The following is a 14,890-nucleotide window of genomic DNA, read 5'->3' on the forward strand; positions in this document are numbered from 1 at the left end:
GTTTATGTTTCAATGCTTTGTAATAATCTTCATTATTTTATATCAAATCAAACATATACATGTAAAGTTTATTTGAATGTTTAAAGATATTCCAAGCTACAAATTGTTTATATATATATATATATATATAATGTATATAATTATATATATAATTATATATATAATATATAATATATATTATATATAATATATATATATAATATATATAATATATATATATACATGAAACGATCTGTAATTCTGATTGCTTACATACACAAATATTGTAATGAGTATATGTACATCAAATTTATATATAATGAACCATAAATAATATAAATCTTGCGTCAAATATTTTGTGTTTACTGTTGTCTATATACGTATCGAATATTGTAACATATTTTTGCAAAAAATAGTGAATTTTAAACGATTTACATGATGAATATGTTAAAAATTAAGTTATCTTTGCTATTAAACAAAATTATAATTATTGTTTTTAATAAATCAGTGTCTTCTACGAATATTTAATTTTGTCATAATTACCAGCAATAGAATATTTTGTTTATGAAAATAAATAAAAAGGAAAAACAGTTAAAGTTACTTTATTTTTATATAATTTATTGACTTTGAAATATTTTTATCTAACTTGATTTTCGAAAATGAGCATTAGTGTTGCTAAATTAAGGAATGAATTATTTTATTAACAAATTTGACTTGACATAACCAGGAAACGAAGCAACAATACTTGTGAATCAAATGTCTAATTTTTTGTATAAAATGTGCTATGAAAATGTCAATGTAATGTAGATTTATAAACAATTTAAAGTACAAATTGCTATACATATATATCTATAATGTATTCATAAAATACAGTTACTTTGAGGTCAAGGAACATCTACATATTCGTGAATGTTCTTGTATTATTTTGTTTAGTACCATATCAATTATAATTGTGTTCATATAAGCATTTATTCTCTCGAAGTAATTATCAAAAATAATTGAAAACAATGAAATGTGAGATTAAGAATACAATTATTATCGAGTACAATACTATAAATAATATTCATAAAACGTGACAAATTGTGAACGAAACAGAATTTAATTATTCTTTACTACATTTTAAAGATTGCATGGCATTAGCAAAGTCTATTATTTTGTACATTAATATACTGTATGTATAAAACGTACATAATTTATAATATTTGAAAAATTAAAATATTAAACAATAAAAACAAAACCTTCATATATTATATAAAATTGTAATCTTTTATTTTGTCTTAAATTCATAAATATTAGAGAATACTATTTACACAGCTTGAAGATGCATCATATTTGTCAAACAGTACAGAATGGAGTAACAATTTTAACCAAGACAAATCAACAGCAAAAGTAAATGATGCTACGTATTTGTATATATATAATTCCTGTGATGTAAAATAAAAATAAGGCAGTATGGGTATAATAAAGTTTAATGGAAATAAAAATAACTAAACAATACTGTTGTATTTTGTACGTTGCTTAAATTTTATATACTGTGTAAGCTTGAGCTTACAAAATTTAAATTATTAAAACAATATATACGTGTTTAAAAATTGTTGCTACTCAGCACAACTGTGCCGCTAAAATGGCAGTACTTTAAGTAACGGACATCCGTACTACTTTACAAATGGGCTGTGCTTGATAATATTTAAAAATGATGTAAGATTTGACTGAAAAATGCTCTACAAAATTTTCGATTCTTTCAAATCTAAGCATACCTTGCCTTTCTCTATATAAATGAATTGCTATACCTTTTGTTGTTATTATATATTCATAGATTAGAAATTATCATTGTTTCATTGCTTATACAGTATTTGCGATATGCATTTTATCTATGTAGCAAGGCCTGCATCTTTAGCTATACTACTGAACAAACTAGTCGAATTATGCAGCAATGTGTCTGGAGAATCATATTCCATGATGCGCCCATTATCCAGCACAATGACCCTATTAGAAGTTTTTTTATTTAATATCAATCATTACTTTGAAAATTATATTACAAACTTGTAAAACATACCTGTCTGAATCAAGAATTGTATTAAGTCTATGAGCTATCGTAAGAACTGTGCAATCTTGGAACTCTTGTCTAATTGTTGTTTGAATTAAATCATCTGTTTCTAAATCAACTGAAGCTGTGGCTTCATCGAGAATCAGTACTTTCGTTTTCCGAAGCAATGCTCTTGCTAAACATATTAATTGTCGTTGACCTATACTTAGATTCTCTCCACCTTCTGATAATTCATATAAAAGACCATTTGGCAAGTCTAAAACGTAATAAGACATTATATTTCCCACGTAATTTCTCAATACTATTTATCAATAAAATAGTATTCACTTTTTACAAAGGATTTAAGATGCGCATGTTCCAAAGCTCGCCAAATTTCATCATCAGTATAATAACTGAAAGGATCTAAATTTATCCTTAAACTTCCTGAGAATAATACAGGATCTTGAGGAATAATAGTCAATCTAGATCTTAGATCATGAAGTCCCAATTTAGTAATATCAATGTCATCGATAATAATCTTTCCATCAGCTGCTTCTATTATTCTAAATAGAGCTAATGTCAAAGACGATTTCCCAGCACCAGTTCTACCAACGATGCCAACCTTTTCTCCTCCCTTAACGGAAAATGATAATCCACGAAGAACAAGGTCTAAGCCTTCCCTATAACGAACTTTGTAATCTTTAAATTCTACTCGCCCTTGCAAAGGCCAATCTTTAGGTACTGTATAATCTGGATTTTTCCATGCTGCTTCTTGAGGGGTTTCTCCATATTCTTTTATTCTTTCTACAGCTACTATGTTAGTTTCAACATCAGAAGTCATTCGTACTAACCAATTCAATGTTTGAGTAACCTAAAGTGACAATTTTTATAAAAATTTGTTTTAAAATCAAGTTAATCAATATTTTTATTCATTACTCAGTAATGAAAGCAGTAATGAGTAGTGCATATATCTCATATCTCGTTTATATATATAACTTACTTGTAAAGCATAACTAACTGATAAACCAACTACACCAGATTGTATAGTGTCTCTACCTAATACAGCAAACAATGCAGCAAAGAAAATAATTAAATTTCCAACCATTTCTAAACGCACTGCTAACCATCTGCAACAAAACAATGAATCACATTTCATATAATCATTTTAACTTTAATATTCATTTGACATTAAAATTTGTAGGAAAAATTTATACCTGTTTGCAATTATACTAGGGTAATAGCACATCTGATTAAAATCTACTTTACTTTCAGATTCTTGAATAAATCGGTCTTGCACTCCAAATGCCCTAATCATCTGTGCTCCTAATAAATCAATTACTGATATTAACTATACATAATTATATATTTTTGCTACTTAATTATTCTAAAATTATAAATCAATAATAAAATAAATATTTTACATACCAGAAACTGTTTCACTAAAATGTGAATATATAGGAGATCTTGAAACAGATTCTAAACGTTTCAACTGTCTTGAGGATGCAACATATAAGCGTTGAACAAAGTAATAAATTACACTTATTGGTATTATGACTGCTATAAATTCTGGTGTACTAAAACTTATAACCACTAAAGTGGCTATGACCTGTAATATGAAGATAATATTCAGTAGAAAAAAATATTTCTTAAAGAATAAAAACAAAAGATAAAATCAAACACTCATATACATATAATCAATACATATAAATACATGTATATAATCATGAAATAGTAACCAGAAACTAGCTTTGATACAAAGAACTTATGAGTTAATGATCATGCAAGTTCTTAGATGAAGCACCCATATCTATATTTCCAGACATTAATACACAATTGAGTACAAAACTATATTCATTTCAATTAAAGAATGCTTGCACCAGCATCTCTACCATTTGCTACACAGGCATACTCTCTTCATATTCGGTAATTTTAACACAATAAACTATAATAGTAATTTATTGGAAGGGACACAATTATACTTGATCTCAATTTACACAATGTTTTTACACCAAATTATTTAAAATTACATATCATTATTAAATACTTAGAGTTCATTAAAGAACTATAATTGAAGTAATGTAATACATCATTCGATGTAAGATTGCAGAATGATTAAATGATCAAGATGTTTTTGATGATTATTCAGGAAATACCAACCCTTTAGCGAAATAGAAGTATATGAGCATCCAATGAATTATGATTTAAGGAATTATAGCATGGAAATGGTTATAGTCAATCATCTTAATTTGGTTCAGGTATTTCCAAAAATTACCTCAAACAAACAATAGATGCTATCGGAAATTTGTTGGGGAAGAGATGTGTCCAGTACGTCGACATCTTTAGCAAACCTGGAGATAATACGACCAGTAGGAGTCGTATCAAAGAAGGTCAATGGAGCACGCATCACTGCACGCAGCATCATTATGTGCATCTGGCGAGCAGCCAGCCAGCAGCCCAGTTGCGGTGCCAAATCGCAGAAAAAACTCGCCATCGCTACAACATCAGACATGATTTGCTTTCATTGTAACCATTCTAATAAAATGGTACAAATATGACCAAAATTTTTAAGAATCTAAGGCACTCTATAAATTCTTTCCATTTAATATTTTTATATGAATTTTTCATTGTTATTTTGAAGTTTTATTCAAAACAAATAGTTTATAATATAATTTATTATCATATAATAAGAATGGTTTGAAAGCACTATTCACTTCTAGTATCCATAAACAAATAGAAGTTCATTTCATCTATATTTTTTAACAACTATAAGTTTGTAATATGAAAAAATTAAAAATACTAATCTGTCTTATGTTATGCGAGGTGGTGAAGTTTGCTGTGGTGTGGCATGCCAGATATGAATAATGAAACAATACACAAGCAAATCAAGCATACTTAGAGAAGTTTCCATATTTGATACAAAAGATATGTACTACTTTGAAGCACAAGCAATGTTACTTTTTTATAAAAACATTGATTGTATAATTGTGTCCATTACCTTACTGATTATGATGTTATTATTGCTCTGTAGGTTTTTATACTATAGATTGTTGGTGACTGTATCAAAAGATTGTTAAAGTTGACATTTATTGCTAATTACAATTTTTATGATAAGATTTAAACATTAAAATGGTGGTTGATATTGATTAAACAAAATATATATTAACATTCCAACAAAATATATGTAGATATTAACAAAATACGGTCACCACACAATATATTTTATTATACTAAGGAAAACATAATCATGAATTAAAGTAAGATCTTATCTATCCCCAAATATAAGAATGAATTCTACTAGATTTTACATTAAGAAAATATAGATTATGAATAAAATCTCAAACATTTTTTAACGAACACTTGTCCAATAAGTTAATGTACTTTTGTGAATAAAATAACTATTGACTGACTATTATAATGACGTTAATAAATAGAAATACTTTCTTTTTCAAATAATCAGTGCATGAAACCCTTTGATCTGTATATGCATGCAAACATTTGTATTTCAATTTCTTTTTATATTTAAAAAGCTTATATTTTTTTATGAGCACAATTAGATATAAATGATTGGAACCATTATTAAACATAGCCACTGCGTAAGTGGATATAAACTTAATTCATAATCTTTGATGAGATTTAGAATTTGTTAAGCACAGTATTTACAACTTGAAAATATCATACCCCAAAGAGGCAAGTAATCCAAGAACGCAGTATGGATGGCAGCGTATTATCAATGACATCAGTGTCTTTAGAGAGTCGATTAAGAATTCGACCGGTTGGAGTTTTGTCAAAAAATGACATTGGGTTCCGGAGAACACGTTGCAACGTATTCTCGAAGAGATGCATGGAAGCGCGTATTGTTCCTTTTGCCAAGATTAATGCCCCTCCAAGCACTGTCACGCCTACAATGATTGGTGAGAACTTTGGTATATCATTAAACCTAACGATTATATATCAAGAATTGCATCAGTTCTTGCAATATTTCCACTTCACATACATTATAAATTTAAATGAAAAATTAATCTTTTTAGCAATAATATCGAGTTTTGTTATTTCTCACCATCTGCTTAATACCATGTGCAAGTCCCTTTTTACAGTCACACATGTATTAAGATGCATTTATAATTAAAAGATACTGATATTATTGTAGCATATTAACAGAACATGAATAAATCCTTACATCAAAATTACCTAACTTTATTTATCCTAACAAAATTAACTAAGTAACATAAATTAATCAATAAACGTGCACATTACTACTGTCATCTTTTAATCGCTATTATTCTTTAAACAAATTCTTATATTCCAAACGTATTCAAATTTTAGATACTACTTTAAATTTTTTCATTAATAAATTTTTTTCATTAATACTGATTGGTCAAATTTTTATGTTTGTGATGAAGTATAAAGTATTACATTACTGTCCTTCCTAAAATGATGTAGTATCAAACAGAATTGGTAAGAGATTGTAAAGATTATAGTATAAAAAATAACATTGAATGATAAATTTTCTTTGTTTAAGTACTGGTTACTACAAAGTGCATTTTTACGTAAATAATCATTGTTCTATTATTATGAAAAAATGATATAGCATGTTAATATTATTAGTAATTCAACCTGACTAGATAGAAATATAAAGTACACACTTATGTGTATATAAAAAATAAATAAATTTGCAGTTTCAATAACAATTGGATTATAATAAGTATGAAAATTTAAAAATATAAAACATATAAAATTTATATATTTTGATAATAGATAGGTAATAAAAAGCTTTGTTATCTCTCTACTTCATGCTCAAATATTATACATAAATATTACATGAGCTTATACATATATGTGAATTGATCAGTGAATAAAGTAAATAAGTACATGCGACATATTAATTGCGATAAAATGCTATAAAATTAATTTTGAACAGCAAAAGTAATTGAAATAATTGCATTTAAACATACATATATCTCTACAAAGCTTTATTTTATTTATAAATATTCTGTTAACACAGCAAACCGCACTCGCACTAATATTTTAAGATTTCGTTAGTATTTTAGTTTTAATTGCGTAATTTCAAACAAAATGTATAAGAAAAATATAATGGTTTTATAATGTTTATATACAAACAGTTAGTCACATACGCATTTTGTACAAGCACATTTTGTTTTATTATAACAGTTTAAAATTAATCAACAAAATTTAATTGTCTTAAAACTGTGTAGTCTGTGAAGGAACACGCCTTTAAAACAATATTTAATTTATGATAAATAAGACAATTACTGTACTGAAAAATACTTGGGATATTACATATTTTTGGGAGATAATCTTACCTTATATAATTGTTATTTGTAAAATTCTAATTCTAAGAAACACTAATCAAAAGACAAATAATTATAAATTTTTAAGAACATACCTTGACCAAGACCAAGTCCACCATAAACTCCAAGATACATATTTTGTTTAGCATGATCGACTGTATTATTATAAGTTGTTAAATTACTGTCTGACCATACACTGAGCCAAGCGTTTGAACCAATATTAAATCCTTGAAAAATAGCGTTCATTATAATTGTCGATATTGATAAAAACCAACCAATGGATTTGAAGTAATGAGAATAGACTCGCCATTTAACCTTGATAGTAAAAGTAATACATAAAATTACATTTTTTTCAATAATCTTATCAAATAAGAAAAATAACAACTTACACTTCCAGTTTCAGTTTTTTCCACCTCTATTAATTTTTCTCCTGATTTTGGAGGTAATAACTTCGTTTCTTTTATCTTATTGCTATTTTCGTAAGTACCAGATTGCTGACTACTTGTAGAATACTGTCTAAAAAATTAATAAAAGATCTACACATATAGATATATGTATATAAATAATAACAAATATATTTTATATAAATATAATAATATATAATATAATTTTACCTTTTCAACGAACCATTTAAGGATCTTTTATCAACCATTGAACCAGATTCACTTTGACTTTCTGACATTCTTGATCTACCTCTTGTTAATTTCTGTTGGAGTTCATTTGATCCAATTGTAGATTCCAAATGTTGTTTAATTTCATGCAGATCTGCCTCTGATCCGCCATCAGCATGTACTATTTCAAATTTGTCACAGAAAAATATAAACTAACATAACATATTAAAGGATAAATATCTTGAATAGTATCTTGAAATTAGAAAATAGTAATAGGATACACTTTTACATTAAAATAACAAAACCTTGAATGCATTCAGCAAATCATGGCTGTTAATTTCAATAGTTCAAAAATAAATTACAGAAAGAATTATAACACTAGTTACTTCATTTCAATAAGTCTCTGATTCAAATTTAACATGCAGTAAAATCTTACATGCATATCTTTCTCTTTTGAACAAAGGAGAAAATATATTATGCTACAAGAATAGTAAGAAACAAAATTGATGTGAAGGTTACTTTATGCTACAAGCTGGCTGATAAGTTTTAATAGTAGCAAATTGCAAAAAATACTAACATCCTTGATACTCTAATATCACAAGCCAAATGCAATATAAACCATTTTCTGGACAATCACATAAATTGAAGTAGGAAAAGGAATCGCAATTACTTTTTTCACTGACTTACGATTTCCAACTTAGATTCATGAAAAATATAATGAAAAATTAATACAAAATAGAATACCTAAATAGAAACTGAATAGAAGAAACTAGAAAAATTAGAAAAAGTGGTATATACCTTCTTGAAGATGTTGCACTAGAAACTCAGAAAAGGCTCCTCTTTTTTCTAAAAGTTCTTTGTAAGTTCCAACTTCTGTTATTTCACCATCTTTAAGAACAATGATGTTATCAACTTCAGGTAAATAAGTAATACCATGTGTGACAAGTATTCTAGTTTTCTTCCTAAGCAGACCACTAGGGCCAATTACGTTTTCAAATATATGTTTTCCAACATGTGAATCTACTGCACTCAATGGATCATCCAAAAAATAAGTATCGGAATCATTGTACACTGCTCTTGCCAATGATACTCTCTGTTTTTGCCCACCAGATAAATTTATTCCTTTTTCTCCAATTTCAGTTTGATCACCCGCAGGTAGCACTTTTAAATCTGGATTTAATGCACATGATTCAATTACTCGATTATATACATTTTTGTGCATTGACTTCCCAAATAAAACATTATCTTGTAACGAAGCATTTTGAATCCATGCTTGTTGAGGCACAAATGCTATAGAACCCTATTTATAAAAAAAACATATAATAACATAAAGAAATCTTTCATATTAAAAATTTTGACATTTATCTAATGAAGTATTTACTTTCGTATTGACTCTACCACTTATTTTGTCCATTTCTCCAAGAAGAGCTGATAAAAGAGAACTTTTCCCTGATCCTACAGTACCAACAACAGCTATCAATTGACCCTGTTCTACATGAAGATTGATATTTCTTAATGTTGGTCTTTCAATATTTTCCAAATCCCATGCAAAGGTGCCATTCTCAATTAATAATGTGTATGCTACATCACATTAATATATATGATATATCCAGTACATAATAGTCGCAAATATATAAAAATCATCAGAAACTTACATTCAGATGGATCATGCTGGACATTATTTGGATCTAACTCTTCTGAATTCATGAATTTATTAATACGTTTTACGGAAACATAAGCCTAGGTATTATACATTATATTAAAAAAGAAAAATCGTGATTGCATTGTAATTTAATATAAGAAATTTTTATTTACCTGAACCATGTTACCAATTATCATAGGTAATATAGAAAGTGGAAACCTTAAGATATTAAAAAGACTGAGTGAAACAAAAGCAACTTTGCTACTTAAACGATTGTTTTCATCTATAAGTACATAGGTTGCAAAGGACACCAGTGAGACCTACAAAGTTTATAAAAAAAAAAAGAAAAAGTAAATAAATAATGAAAGAAAACAATAAAAACATAGGTAAACATAAAAATCATGTTCATCCTTAACTCATCTTTAAAAACTTACTAAAAAAGGTGCAAAAGACCAGATAAAACTTATTCCAGAATTGAGATATGCTGTTTCTTTAAGTACTTTAATTTCCTTTGCACGTATCTTCAGTATTTGTTCCTCAAATGAGGGTTCCCATGCATATAGCTTTAATACTTTTATACCATTAAGTACTTCGTTCATTAATTTAACTCTTTCATCTTTATATTTCATTTGTCTAATTTGTAGTGTCTTAACTCTATTAGTGATTAAGACATTTATTGGGATGAGAATAAGTAGAACAGCTAAACCAGCAAGCACAGCTGGCCCCAAAATTTCCCATAAAAAATATAATGCTAAAACTATCTGCATTGGTGCAGACCAAATCATATTTATATATGCCGTTAAATCCATAAATCTTTGTGCATCCACGGACATTAAGTTTACTATTTCACCAACTGTTGACTCTTTTCTGGCGGAATTAGATATTCTCAATGCTTTTCGATAAATTGCTGCAATTAACGCAGTACGTACTCGTAATCCAACTAAGAGCATACGATGAAAATATTGAGACAAAACTAATGTTTGAAATGTAGCTGTAAGTAAGAGTAAAACTGCATAAAAATAGCCTTTCCATAGCGGTTCGGGTTTCTCAATAAAATCGATGAGTAACCTATATTAGAAGCATCATTAGTTTTCAGCTATGATTTTATGTAATTAATTTTTAATATAAAGAACATTAAAATTCATTTGCTTACCTTAATATTTGAGGACTAGCGAAAATTACAATATCTTGCACGAATTTAAGTGCAGCTCCAAATAAAAATGTGGCACCAAAAGCTTTGCAAAGAGGAAGCAAAACTGATGATGTCTTTTTCTTATATTCATTATTAAAATCTACTCGACCAGACGATTTTCTGAATGATGCCTTAGTATTTTGTACACTAGAAACAGATAAAACTTAAGTTTATATTTATATGCTCAGCTATATATACGATTTAATTAACTTACCTACAGTAAGTCCAAAATACTCTTGTTAGCAAAAGTAAATTGATATCTTATTACTAATGTAATATATGATAAAATTTATTTGATTCTATTCATTCATTTTTACTATATTTTTATTCTCTAATATTAAATATTTATAAATATCACACTTACTTGTTACTTTTTTGTGCACTTTTATTCCAATATTTGTTGAATTTAGGTACAATTTCTTTAGCTGTGTCTTCTGGATTTATTGTCCATAAATCTGTAGTTTCTAGGGGTGTTTTAAAACCTTTCCATGCCATTGAATCAAACCAAGTAAAAAAGATTTTTGCTGGAAACGAAGATCTTTGTTCTGGACATGGCTTTTCAACCTATAAATACAATATAGAGCATTAAATCTTAATGTTTTATTTCATGCATAATGTCACGTATTAAGAATATGATATATGTTTACTTACGTTGGGATATTCTGAATATTTAGGCTCTGCATCAACCAAGAAGTTCAATAAGAATAGAAATACCACTATTGGATAATATATCATGTATGATACAAATGGATAAGTAACTTCATGCTAAAAAAATGATATAAAAAGAATTAATAAATTAATAATGAATTTATATCAATTGTTTGATTATTTACTGAACCCATTATTACATACGTTATTTATATATAACCTTAATAAACTTCTATATTGAACAACTCCGCATATGGTAAGGAGAAACCAAAATAAATATAACAGTCCAGAGGTTTGCATGCCATATTTTTTATTATATATTACTAAAGTACCTGCCTTAATCTATAAAAATGTTAAAAAATGATATTACTAGCATGTAAGTTCAAATTCATTAATCTTTTGTGTAATCTATTTTAATAATCTATATTCTAATAATACTTACAAAAGTAATAATTTTTATAACTGGAGTACAATAATCAACATTATAAACTTTGACATAAGTACTTCTATGTATAGCTGTTCCTATGTCAACAATACTAAGTATAATCAATGCTACTATGAGTATTTGTTTTAAGATAAATAACCATGTATATGGGATATTTTTGCTTTTACTGTTTAAAAAATAATAAATTTCTATTCCAGAGAATAGCCATAAAAATGTACATGGCACCCATATCAACACAGTTTTCTGAAAACATTCTGTGATGTCTGGATCTTCTGTATTCCATGTTAAACTATTATTCTAAAATGTGGAGATATGAATTATTATAACATTTGTATTAAACATATATTATTATAGATTATAACAAAAATTCTTTCTTAATTTAAACAAAATTACATTATTATATTTCGTTTTGAAATTTGTTAAATACTACTAAAACAATACAAGTAATATGTTTTAATATCTCTATTCTTTAATATTAAACATAATATTATATTTTCAAATATCATATATAATCTATAGTTTAATTTAAAAATCTTATAATACAAATAAAACAAAAACATATCGAAGGTACAAGTAGAATTCTTACCCAAAAGTCAGTACCGCAAAATTGATCCATAGTATGATCTTTCATAAAAATACATTTGCTACTTCATAGGTTTTTTCTTCAGTTATATACCCGAATTACACTTATCGGTACCCTTTTATAGGTTTCTTGAGCAAGATAAAGTGTTTTACACTACACACAGATATCAGTTAATTTCAATAAATGATCTTACTCAACTAGAAGGCGTTCAATTGAAGAAATATACAATTACATTATATGTATATTACCTTATATATCTATCTAAAACTAATTGGTACACAACTATCCGCTCACTTTCTCAAACAAACGTAAACTGTGTCTGAATAGAGACCGATTCACATTTTAACATTGGCTTATTTGCCCAATCAAGATGCATTACGTCATCGCTTACATTACATGCGCAAAATTCTGAAATAACGGTTCAACTTTTAAAAAGATAGAATTGTTTGTAAAACCGAAAATGGAAAACTCGATAAAATGAGAATAATAGAAACTTTTAAAATGTATCATAAGTAATTTATATGTTATTAATAAAACAATATATTTAAAACGTAACATAACTTTTTATTAAAGTATAAGAATTTCTAGATATTTTATTTCTTTTAAAGATGTATATCTAGTTCTTTATTTTCATTACGATTTTACATTCACATGTGCAAGTATATATCCCTTTTTAAAGTTAAAAATACCTGCGTATCTTGTATTTTTATGCTTATTTTTCTGATTTGTCATGAGATATAACGAATTATGTAATTATTTTTCATTGCCATATTTCTTGATATATGCTGTATTGTGGTATGTATGAAAGGTTCTTTTAATCACTTCTTTTAATCAACATAAGTTTTAACACTTCTTTTAATCAAAATAAGTTTTCAGATCAAATATAAATTACGTCAATTTTTATGTTTCATATCCTAATTCTTCATCTAACAGAGCAACTAAAAAAAATTAAATGAAAAATTGTACTTTACATTTTACTATTACGAAAGAACAAAATAAAGATTATTTATGGTTTGATTTCCATATACGAAAAAATGTCCGTGATATAAAGCTTTTCCGAAAGTGTGATATCTACTTAAGCTATACGATACCAAAGATTAATATTCTATCAATATTTGACAATGTCTATTGAGATAACGATTGATTGTATACAAGATTTTTAATTTCGATTTTAAACGGTAACTGTATACCAGGAGTTTCTTACTTTGTATTTCATAAGATCACACTAAATTGTATAACAATGTACGTGTACGATACTACATAATGTGCAAAGTCACAGAATGACGCAGCTATATTTAGCGTACTGATATAAAAGATAATAACGCAATGTATGTGTAAATACACTTCTACTAATCGCTTGATTTGCTTTTGATTATTCATGTCTATTTCTATTAAAATTTAATAATATCTTAAGCAATGATACAATATAATATTTTTTATACGTATATTGATAAAACAATTTTATAGGAACCTAATTCTTAATTGGCTGTAGTATATTACTTTATATTTAACATAGTTGGAAAACATTTTATATAACTGTAACATTAATATAGATATAAAAAGCAAAGGAAGAAAAAATGATGTGAGTATGTAATTGTGCAGTATTTGTCTTATATAGTTATTTTTTTTACAATTATAAACATTATTAATAAATATATTTTGTCTTATAATTAGAAAGCCAACATTGTTGTACAAGTTACATAACATATTTTCAATGATTCAAATATTTTAATTGCTACATATCTACAGGGCGTTTCCTTTATTTAAAAAAATCGAAATATCTCGTAAGGCATTAATCTTATAAAAAAATATTTTTTAAAACAAATGTTATTTACTATGAAAGGGCACATTATGTGATGCAATCTATCTTTTTGCAGATCCAATAGTGGGGGGATATTAAGGTCAACTTCATTTTTTTAAATGGAACCATATATATCTTTTAATACATACATTGATCGAACCATCTTGGCATTCTCTATAAAAAAGAGTTAACCTACTTGTGTTGAAAAATGTTAGTTTGGCATTTCCTCTTTACTGTAGCAGATATTTTCACTTTAAATTATCAAATGAAATATACAAAGAAAACGTAAATACCGCCTCGCGCTTTCCTTGTCTTTCATACGTTAAATTTGAGAAATTAAAGTTAAAATATCTGCTAAACTAGTAGTTTTTCGATATAAATAGGTTAATACCTTTTTATAGCTAATGCCGAGATAAATCGATTAATGTATTAAAAAATATATAGTCCCATTTAAAAAAATGAAGTTGACCTTAATGTCTCCCCACATCATCCGACCTGTAAAAATATAATTTGCAACACATGACGTGCCCTTCGCATCAAACAATAATTGTAAAAAGAATTTTTTTTGTTGGAACCAATCACTTACGAGGTACTTTAATTTTTCGAGATAAAAGAAACATCTTGTATATTATAAATAAGTACAATAGAACCCTG

General features: G+C 26.9%; 1 protein-coding gene across 7 annotated transcripts; it reads right to left on the bottom strand.

The window, feature by feature from the left end:
- Positions 1-644: 644 nt before the first annotated feature.
- Positions 645-12,840, bottom strand: LOC117216849 (multidrug resistance-associated protein 1). Of its 7 annotated transcripts, none has more exons than XM_033463947.1 (24): positions 12,684-12,840; positions 12,439-12,588; positions 11,850-12,149; positions 11,612-11,749; positions 11,411-11,524; positions 11,124-11,323; positions 10,974-10,994; positions 10,721-10,906; positions 10,002-10,635; positions 9,741-9,887; positions 9,581-9,665; positions 9,307-9,506; positions 8,724-9,225; positions 8,613-8,621; positions 7,929-8,106; positions 7,704-7,830; positions 7,410-7,629; positions 4,278-4,498; positions 3,431-3,611; positions 3,220-3,328; positions 3,006-3,132; positions 2,354-2,876; positions 2,036-2,282; positions 645-1,965 (listed from the first exon to the last, which is right to left on the bottom strand). In XM_033463947.1, exons 2-24 carry the CDS (start codon positions 12,481-12,483, stop codon positions 1,851-1,853), a joined length of 4,629 nt encoding a protein of 1,542 aa, XP_033319838.1. In that variant the 5' UTR covers positions 12,484-12,588; positions 12,684-12,840; the 3' UTR covers positions 645-1,850. The 7 variants fall into 7 exon arrangements, with proteins under 7 accessions (XP_033319838.1, XP_033319829.1, XP_033319865.1 ...); XM_033463938.1 differs by lacking the exon at positions 4,278-4,498 and adding an exon at positions 5,684-5,904 and having other exon boundaries at positions 12,684-12,839; XM_033463974.1 differs by lacking the exon at positions 10,974-10,994 and having other exon boundaries at positions 12,684-12,839.
- Positions 12,841-14,890: the final 2,050 nt, after the last annotated feature.

Source organism: Bombus bifarius, unplaced genomic scaffold (genome assembly GCF_011952205.1).
Source record: "Bombus bifarius isolate JDL3187 unplaced genomic scaffold, Bbif_JDL3187 scf7180000007966, whole genome shotgun sequence".
NCBI classification, from domain to species: domain Eukaryota; kingdom Metazoa; phylum Arthropoda; class Insecta; order Hymenoptera; family Apidae; genus Bombus; species Bombus bifarius.